The sequence below is a fragment of the Gopherus evgoodei genome, chromosome 3, assembly GCF_007399415.2.
Source record: "Gopherus evgoodei ecotype Sinaloan lineage chromosome 3, rGopEvg1_v1.p, whole genome shotgun sequence".
In the NCBI taxonomy this organism is placed as follows: Eukaryota; Metazoa; Chordata; order Testudines; family Testudinidae; genus Gopherus; species Gopherus evgoodei.
The window spans coordinates 199,474,980-199,484,751 of record NC_044324.1 but is presented as its reverse complement, the minus strand read 5'-3'; the positions used below and the strand labels follow the sequence as shown (position 1 = coordinate 199,484,751).

Below are 9,772 nucleotides of genomic sequence, written 5' to 3'. Positions count from 1 at the left end.
GTAAACCTCCCTGCCCCTTAGTTCCCTTGGAACCTCCTTGATCACCCCCATGGCAAGGAGGGACTGCACCTCCCGGATATGGAGTTGCTCGTGAGTGGGGTTCCTGAAGAGGGATGGGAAGGGAGGGTGGGAGGATGAAAATTAGAGAGAATATCCCCTTTCCACCGTGCGAAGAACCCAACAGTCCGTGGTTATGAGGGATCAGGCACGGTGGAAATGGGATAAATGATTCAAGAATGGGGTAGGATCCTGAGTGAGGTCCGTCTTCAGGTGTCCCTTCAAAAGTTTTGTTTGGGACTCGCTGAGGGCTTGAAAGGACCTTGGGCCTTGCTAGATCGGTGATTGGAGGGTTTTCTCTTGCCACCGCACCCCCATCTCCTGTAGAAGTCCTGTCTCAGCTGAGGAGGAGGGTAGGAGCATTGAGGCTGCAGTTTAAATGGTTTCCGCGGGATAGATGGTGTGTGCATCTCCAGCGAACACATTATAGCCGTAGAGTCTTTGAGGCTTTGAAGCCTCAAGTCTGTCTTGTTTGAGAACAGGCCCACTCCATCAAAGGGGAGATCCTGCAAAGTTTGCTGAAGCTCTGGTAGTAGACTAGAAGCTTGCAGCCAAGAAATGCACCTCATTGCTATCCCTGAGGAGAGGGTCCGAGCGGCAGAGTCCGTGGTGTCCAATGAGGCCTGTAAAGTGGTTCGTGCGACCATTTTGCCCTCTTGAACAGACTCCCAAACTCTTCTCTGGACTCTGGAGGAACCAGTTCCTTGAACTTCATCATGGACTTCCAAGAGTTAAAATTGTGTTGGCTCAGGAGAGCCTGCTGGTTCGCAATCTGGAGTTGGAGCTCCCCTGAGGAGTAGACTTTGCACCCAAATAAATCGAGGCACTTGGCCTCTTTCGATTTGGGTGCCGAGACTTGCTGACCATGACGCTTCTTCTCATTCACTGAGGCCACCACCAGTGAACAGGGCTGTGGGTGAGTGTACAGATAGCCATATCCCTTGGAGGGGATGAAATACTTCTGCTCCACCCCCTTAGCAGTTGAGGGAATAGAAGTGGGTGTTTGCCAGATTGTACTAGCCATAGTTTGAATGGTCCGGATAAGTGGTAAGGCCACCCTGGAAGGAGCCTCTGTGGACAAAATGTCAACCACAGGGTCCTCCACCTCGACTACCTCCTCTGCTTGCAGGTTCATATTCTGTGCCACTCTTCGCAAGAGTTCCTGGTGGGCGCGGAGGTTTACTGTTGGGGGGACCCAATATAGCGGTCCCTGCCACAGCCTCATTGGGCGAAGATGAGGAGGATGCCACAGAAAGTAAAGGATCATACTGGGCCGCTTGCTGAGCTGTGTCCCTCTGCTCTGGTCCTATGACCTCAGTGTCCTGGCCAGGAGCTGGCGCCTGTGAGGACGATACCACCATCTCCATGCCTCTGGGAGCAGGACAGCTGGCAGAGGCCTCAGGCACTTGTGGCTCAGGCGGGGCCGAGCAAGAAGCCCCAGAGGGAGCACCTTGGGCCTGGAGGTATGCCCAGGGTGTCCAAAAGGGCCACTGGGTGGACCCTTGAGCGGGGCCTTGTTCTTGCGCCTGCCACTGATCCGCCCCTGAGCCCAGGTGACCATGATCCAAGTGGTGGCAGTCTGAGAAGCGTGACCCTGCCTCAGACCCTGATGAGTGAGAGGTGGAACGTGATGGCCACGGTGGTGCCGAGTGGGTCTGTGCCGAGTCACGTCGACGAGACAAAGTTGATTGGTACCATGAAGTTGGAAATTGGTGCCGAGATGGAGAAGAACGGTCCCACAACACTGGGGAACAGGGTCTGGACCTAGATTGGTGTCAGGACCTGGACCAGCATTTGGATCTGGACCTGGGTCTCAAAGACAATGACCGGTGTCAGGACTGGGATCTACTCCTGGATGGTGACCCACAGACAGAGCAGTGTCAAGACTGGTGCCAGGAGTTGGAGCAGTGCCATGAGTACGACTGGTGCCACGATGGAGAGCGGTGCAGTGTGGGCAACTATCGTGTATTTTAGGCCGCAGTTTGTTAAGTCAGTTCGGAAAATTACTGGGACCCTTGCTATAATCATGTGATTGTCTGAACTTTAAATAACCTTACATAGTACAGTAAACATGGCCTTTTATGGTGCCCACAAGATTGTTGCTTTGCGCATGCTGTGCGCGTGATAATATGCTTTGGTCCAATCATATAATCAGTATGTACAACGTCAGTATGCATGATCAGCATTTATGTAACTAGGTTTAACTATATAAGGAGGTAGGAAGGAAAATAAAAGGGAAGATTTTTTAACTTGTCTACAGCTGTGTTGTGTGTGAATTTTCTGTGCTCCGCATTGAGACGCCACAATTGGTGACCCCGACGTGATCCGATCCGGCAGGACTTGGTCGGTGCGCTCGAGAGAAGAAAAGCGGAGGTGGTGGCCGTGGCAGGAGGTACCGAGGGGATATCGGCTCCTGGTCGTCCGAGAGTGACGTTCGTGAGCTCACAGGTGAGCGGCCGCGTATTATAAAAGGAAAAATGGGTTCTGCGCTGTCTGTTGAAGAGAAAACAGTGCACGAATTTCTGCTACGTATAGCAGAAAAACAGGGAGAAAAAATTTCTCCGGAATCGCTGTCTCGTTTGCTTAAATGGGGACAACGACGTGGGTTCTTCATTACCCCGAACACCGTCTTCGATAAGACAGTCTGGGAACGACTTGGATCAGATTTGTGGGAGTCCATCACTCACGGTAATAAGGAAGCTGTTACCCTTAGTCAAATATGGTGTAAGACCAAGAAAGTGGTGGAGACGCTTGCGGCCGAGGCAGAAGTTCAGGCTGCCGTGGATGAGATCTTCCACCCGAAGAAGGCAGATGAGTCGCCTGCGGTGCAGCCTGACCCACCCATTGTGCTGCCAGTCGGGGCCAAGGAGTTCTTCTCAGGGGAAGAAGTGGTTATTCCTACTGCACCTGGTTTTGACCCTGATGAGCCTAATGTTGATCCTCACATGGTCCCCCTTCCTCTAGATTCGGATGATTTCGAAAAAATGGACACCGATCATATTCCTTTCACTGAATCCGCGGAGTTTCGGGAGGAGATGAAACGACAAGGACACCAGCTACAAGCAATGCTGGACAAACTGTCTCGTATGGCAGGGGAAACTTCCCCTCCTCAGTCTCATCTTTTAAAGACCTTGCAGGACTATGAGAACTATAAAGTTAAACCACCAGGCACATCCGCCTTTGAGTCCAATTTTATGAGAAATTACAAGACTAAACCACCCGATAAAACTACACGTCCAGTTGATGTCGCTTCCCCCTGCCCCTGGTGCGGATCGTGGGGATGCACCGAACACAAAACTGCACGGTTGGATAATACCTTACACGCAAGCGACGTAGCTGCCTCCTGTCTTCATTGTGGGCGCCAGGGATGCGACGGCAAATGCGGACAGCTGCCAGGTCGCCCCTTAATACGACAGAACAATCCTTTTCTTGCTAAGCCACCGGCGTATTCCTCTGATGCCGCAGGAGCAAACTCGCCCGATCCGGTGCGGCGATGGCGTGGACTTATAAAAGAGGCCCATATAGAAGGGGAGTTTATACCTACCGCCTTTCCGGTTATTGCGCCCGATCCACACAACCCCGCCAGACGACAGTGGGCGCCGTTGGATTGGAAACTCATTCGTGAGGCACAGAAGGCGATAATGTCCTATGGTATGAATAACCCATATGTGCAGTCCATTGTGGAGCAGGTGTTTGTTGGACAAGCTATGTGTCCCTATGACTCCCTAAAATTTGCTGATATGCTTTTAACACCCACTCAAAGGTTGTTGTGGAAGGATAATTGGTCAAAACGTGTAGAACTGGCTCTGCTACGCAACATCGAATTGGACGAAAATAATCCGCTGCGTTTCGCTACTCAGGATATGCTCATGGGGACCGGTACCTACGCAGACCCGCAGCGGCAAGCCCGTCTTGATCCTCGGATTTTACAGCAGTCGCAGAGACTGGCCTTGGCTGCCTTTAAGGACGTGCCTCAAATAGGTAAACCAAATCCGCCATACGCAAAAATTGTCCAGGATCCTTCGGAACCTTATTCTACATTCCTTGATCGACTCCGAGAAGCAATAGACCGCTCCCCCAATCTGACGGCCGAAGCAAAAACAGCCGTTGGGCTTGATCTGGCTATACAAAATGCCAATGCCGTTTGTCGTCGTATTTTGGCCACCCTGCCGAAAACTGCTTCCTTAACTGAAATGGTGGAGGCCTGCAGTAGAGCCTCAATGTATGAAGAAACTGATAAAGCAGAAATACATGCAAAGGCTCATGCATCCGCATTGGCCGTGGCCCTTAAACCTTTGGTAAGGTCTAATAAGCCTTCCCGTCCATCAGGAGTTTGTTTTGCATGCGGGAAGCCGGGACATATGAAAAAGGACTGCCCAAATAAAACTGTACGGGCGGGAACCGACGATGCGACAAAGGCTTTTGCAGGAACTTGTAATCGCTGTGACAAGTTTGGACACCGTGCATCTGAGTGCCGATCTCGTTTTAAGAAGGATGGTACGCCACTCCCGGGAAACGGGACGCGGAGCGCCCGCCGGGGGGGCGCGAAGACACAAGTGTCCCCCAACCCCAAGCCGGTTGTTTGGAATACCTCACAGGAGCCACCCGAGGAAGTGCCGGAGTGGACTTGGCCACAGCAGCAGATGTAACGTTGGAAGACAATAAGGTACAAATCGTTCCCTCTGTAGTTAATGGCCCCTTGGGATACGGACTTAGTGCGCTCCTAATTGGCCGTTCCTCTATGTCTAAACAAGGAATCTTTGTGCTACCTGGCCTTATTGATGCGGACTATACCGGAAACATCGGGATAATGGTCCGGGCCCTCTTCCCTCCAGTTAATATTGCAGCTGGCACTCGTATTGCTCAGCTGATCCCATTTCACAGTTCCGTACCAAAGACTAAGTTAACGGAACGTGGCCCTCATGGGTTTGGCTCTACGGATCCTCCACAGGTAGCCTTTGCTATGACAGTGACCCAGCGCAAGCCTTCACGGATGGTCTGCCTACATGGCCCGGATGGCCGCCAAATCCGACATGAGGCCCTTTTGGATACTGGAGCCGATGTAACTGTTGTTCCGATTCAATTCTGGCCTGACTCCTGGCCCCTACAAGATGCCGCGACCCCGGTTAGGGGCATTGGTGGGACCCAATCCACTCACATTAGTACCTACTATATTACAATCCGTGACCATGAGGACCCTGATACAACTGCAAAGGTGCGTCCGTATGTCCTTTCTGCTCCCGTCTGGCTTCTAGGCCGTGACTGTTTAAGTCAGTGGGGGGTTGTTTTACAAAACTCGCCTTTTGCCTAGCGGCCATTGAGGGGCGACCGATCCTACGGTTGGAATGGTTAACCTCTACTCCAGTGTGGGTCGCTCAATGGCCGTTACCAGCTCACAAGCTCGCCCGTGTACATGAACTGGTTCAAGAACAACTCGAAAAGGGCCACCTCGAACCTTCTCTAAGCCCCTGGAACACTCCTATTTTTACTATTCCCAAGAAATCAGGAAAGTGGCGTCTGCTGCATGATTTGCGGGCGATAAATGCAGTTATGAAGGATATGGGGGCCCTCCAACCAGGCTTGCCTACCCCTACAATGCTTCCACGTAATTGGCCTTTACTTATAATTGATTTAAAGGACTGTTTCTTTACAATTCCTCTTCATCCTGACGACAAAGATAAATTTGCCTTCTCAGTCCCTTCTGTAAACAAGGCTGAGCCCGCTCAACGGTACCAATGGACAGTGCTTCCGCAAGGCATGAAAAACTCACCCACCATCTGCCAGTTTTACGTGGCCTGGGCGTTGCGGCCCCTTCGTTCTGCACATCCTGACTGGCTTATTTATCATTATATGGATGATATCCTTTTTGCTGCAGCAACTCTTGATCCTGACACAGCTATTTCGGAAATTACCTCTGTGCTGCAGTCTGCTGGCCTTACTATAGCTCCGGATAAAGTTCAACGACAAGCGCCTTACTTTTATTTAGGCATGCGCATTACAGATTCCATTGTGCGACCTCAAAAACTAACTTTTAATCTTTCCATTCACAATTTGCATGATGTCCAACGTCTGGTCGGTGACCTGCAGTGGGTCCGTGGACTTTGCGGCATTTCCAATGAGGATCTTGCTCCCCTTCTTCAACTTCTTAAAGGAGGCCGTGATCCGGCTGAACCTCGATCCTTGCAACCGCACCATGAAGCTGCTCTTCGTACCATTGCTGATAAAATCACCCTTCGATATTCCGGTCGTGTTCTTCCGGGATCACCTGTGTCCCTGGCCATACTCTCCAGAGATACCTCCCTGGAAGCGCTACTTTTTCAATGGCTTCCTGATTTACCTGACCCTCTTGTTTGCCTTGAATGGATTTTTCCCTCTTCTCAATTTTCCAAAACAGTTACCACTCGCCTGGAGGCTATTGCATCACTTCTTATAACCGCCCGCTCCCGTACTGTTGCAATTACGGGAGCTGATCCTGATGTTATTTACGTGCCTTTTAATGCTCCATTGTTATCTCACATTTTTGCTACTGATGTTTCCTTTGCCACTGCCTTGTTGTATTTTACTGGTCGACTTACCAATCATTATCCTCCTCACCGCCTTTTGTCTGTAACGATTCCTTTGGAAAAGGCGGTCATGCGGCAATCTTCCCCTGTTCAGGGACTTACTGTATTCACCGATGCAAGTGGCAAAATGGCCCGCGCCGCCATTTTGTGGTATACTGCTGGTGCTTGGCATCACGAAATGGTGGTTGCTGAGGGATCTCTGCAAGTTTTGGAATTTCAGGCTATTATTCGTGCCTTTGCTAAGTGGCCCTCCACCCCTCTTAATATTGTCAGTGACTCTCTTTATGCTGTGGGTGTTGCGAATCGTTTGGAACGTTCTCTTTTAAAACAAGTGCCTAATCCTGTCCTGTGGCGGGCCCTTTTACAACTTTGGCATTTACTTGATGCCCGCTCCTGCCCTTATTTTATTACTCATATTCGCAGTCATTCTGGTATTGTGGATGGCCTGGCCCAGGGCAACGCCCTTGTTGACCAATTGGTTGGTTCGGTTCATGTTCCTGATTCCTTTGCTCAGGCTCGTCTCTCGCATGACTTTTTTCACCAATCTGCCCGTGCTTTGGCCAGGCAATTTAAACTTCCATTGTCCACTACCCGTGCTCTTGTGGCCTCTTGCCCTAGTTGCCAGCAGCATGTTTTACCCCCTTCTTTTGCCTCCGGTGTTAACCCCCGCGGTTTGTCCTCCTTACAGATTTGGCAAACTGATGTTACCCTTTTTTCTGAGTTCGGCTCCCTTAAGTATGTTCATGTTACAGTAGATACCTTCTCAGGATTTCTGTGGGCGACGGCGCTAGCCAGCACCGGTTCCCGGGATGTTATTAAACATTGGCAAGTTTGCTTTGCTGTTATGGGCATTCCTGCGTCCATCAAAACAGATAATGGTGCTGGATATATTTCTCGTCGTACAGCTCGTTTTCTTTCCTTATGGGGCATTTCCCATGTTACTGGTGTTCCTGGCAATTCCACCGGTCAAGCTATTGTGGAGCGTTCTCATGCCTCCCTTAAATCTCTTTTGTTAAAACAGAAAGGGGGAATTGCCCCCGATGCTGATCCATTGTCCCGTACACCTCATGCTCGCCTTTCAAAGGCTTTATATGTGCTTAATTGGCTACAGGTAGGACCCCATAATACCCCACCGGTTATGCGGCACTTTGCTGGTGCTACGGGCCAAGATTGTCAATTGCCCCGTCCACAAGTTCGATGGTTTAATTATACAGATCAAAAGTGGCAAGGTCCCGCAGATTTATTAACTTGGGGAAGGGGTTATGCTTGTGTTTCTACTGTTACAGGTCCTCGCTGCCTACCTGCGAAGTGGGTTCGACCGTGGCTTGCCCGCAGTAACCCGGAGCAACCATCGACTGACCCACCGAGTGACCCGGAGGACGCAAATAAAGACGACGATAACATTCCAGACCTTCGTCTTCTGTTTGGCTGAAAAGATGTGTTGGACAATTGGACTATTGTTTTGTATTATTTTAGTGCCTGCTGTGGCTGTGCCGGATTTGGAACAGCGCTTGCGTTATAATATTTGGGTGCGCTTGGCTAATGTGCTTAATCAATCTGAATTCTGTTTAACTGTTGCACCCGATATGCATGGCTTGTTGGGAACATGCCTTGTGCCTGTTTGTAAAGCGCCTCAAGATATACCTGTTACAAATGCCTCTTTATTGCGCACTATGTATAATAAGTCTATGATACAATATACCTCACTATCAAACTGGGGTACTCCCAGTTATTCTCTTCGCCCGGATGCTGTGCAGCTTTATACACCCTTTGTTGCCAATCATCCCAACAATACATGTGCACGCATAGTAAATTGCTCCAATCACCGCCCAGTGAAAGGCTGCTTATTTACTGGGCCAACACGATGGAATTGTACAACCTTTCAAAATGTAACTAGCAATTATGCTCATGTTCCTTTGCCTAGTGGATGGTTTTTTACTTGTGGAAGTCGTACATTTAATTATGTTCCTGCCAATTTGTCTACTACTCAATGTTGCCTTAGTCGCTTGGTTCCTATAATGCCTTCCGCGACCTTGCTTGATCGAACCACCCACCCACGAGTTAAAAGGCGTGCATCTCCCTTAACCTCTACATGTAATGGAAATGTAACCCTGCTTAGTAAAGCCGAATATATTTCTTTAGCTGCTTCATTGGTGGGTCTTCCGGGTTTGGCAGTAGGATATGGAAATAATTTGGCCGAACTCGCCTGTCTACTGGCTAAAACTATTAATACTACATCTAGTGCTATTGGGTTATTAAACCAGGAACAGCAGGAGTTGCGACACGCTGTCCTGGATAATAGAGCCGCAATTGATTTTTTGTTGTTGCAAGAACATTTAGGGTGTGAAGCTGTGAAGGAAATGTGTTGTTTTAATTTAACGGATAATAGTAATCGCATTCAACAGCAAATTGCTATGTTAAAGGCTTATGCGCTAAGTATAAAGCAAAATGATGATCCCCTGTGGGCTTGGCTCGCAGGTTTTGGTTGGCCCAGTTGGCTTGTGTCGCTTGCTCATACACTTCTTATTGTTTTGTTGGGTGTGTTGTTATTGATACTTTTCATTCCCTGTATAATTCAGTGCGTTCAGCGCAGTTTGCAGCGCCTTGTAGACTCTGCATTTAAGAAAAAAGGGGGAATTGTGGGCAACTATCGTGTATTTTAGGCCGCAGTTTGTTAAGTCAGTTCGGAAAATTACTGGGACCCTTGCTATAATCATGTGATTGTCTGAACTTTAAATAACCTTACATAGTACAGTAAACAGGGCCTTTTATGGTGCCCACAAGATTGTTGCTTTGCGCATGCTGTGCGCGTGATAATATGCTTTGGTCCAATCATATAATCAGTATGTACAACGTCAGTATGCATGATCAGCATTTATGTAACTAGGTTTAACTATATAAGGAGGTAGGAAGGAAAATAAAAGGGAAGATTTTTTAACTTGTCTACAGCTGTGTTGTGTGTGAATTTTCTGTGCTCCGCATTGAGACGCCACAGTGCAGGGACTGCGAACGCCATCGGGAGCGGGAACAGTGCCAAAAGTGTGAATGGTGTCGAGAGCGGGAACAATGCCACAGCTCAACCGACAGTGTCAGCGGGTGAATAAGAGCTGGTTTCCCCCTGGATGGTGCCACATGGATAGGTGGCGGTGCCT

At 49.4% G+C, this 9,772-nt stretch overlaps 1 protein-coding gene across 1 annotated transcript; it reads left to right on the top strand.

Moving 5' to 3' along the window:
- Window positions 1–615: 615 nt before the first annotated feature.
- LOC115649438 lies at window positions 616–8,260 on the top strand. Its single transcript, XM_030558371.1, has 5 exons — window positions 616–682; window positions 1,187–1,312; window positions 2,395–4,355; window positions 5,009–5,119; window positions 5,329–8,260. The coding sequence occupies exons 1-5, from the start codon at window positions 616–618 to the stop codon at window positions 8,050–8,052; spliced, it is 4,989 nt and encodes a 1,662-aa protein (XP_030414231.1). The 3' UTR covers window positions 8,053–8,260.
- Window positions 8,261–9,772: the final 1,512 nt, after the last annotated feature.

What these genes read in the sequence shown, in the direction of transcription:
- LOC115649438 (XM_030558371.1), top strand. Translation starts at nt 616, where the DNA reads ATGCACCTCATTGCTATCCCTGAGGAGAGGGTCCGAGCGGCAGAGTCC. An exon ending in CGTGGTGTCCAATGAGGCCT is followed by an intron (nt 683 to 1,186) that starts GTAAAGTGGTTC and finishes CTCTGCTTGCAG; the next exon opens with GTTCATATTCTGTGCCACTC. An exon ending in CCGTGGCCCTTAAACCTTTG is followed by an intron (nt 4,356 to 5,008) that starts GTAAGGTCTAAT and finishes GATCCTCCACAG; the next exon opens with GTAGCCTTTGCTATGACAGT.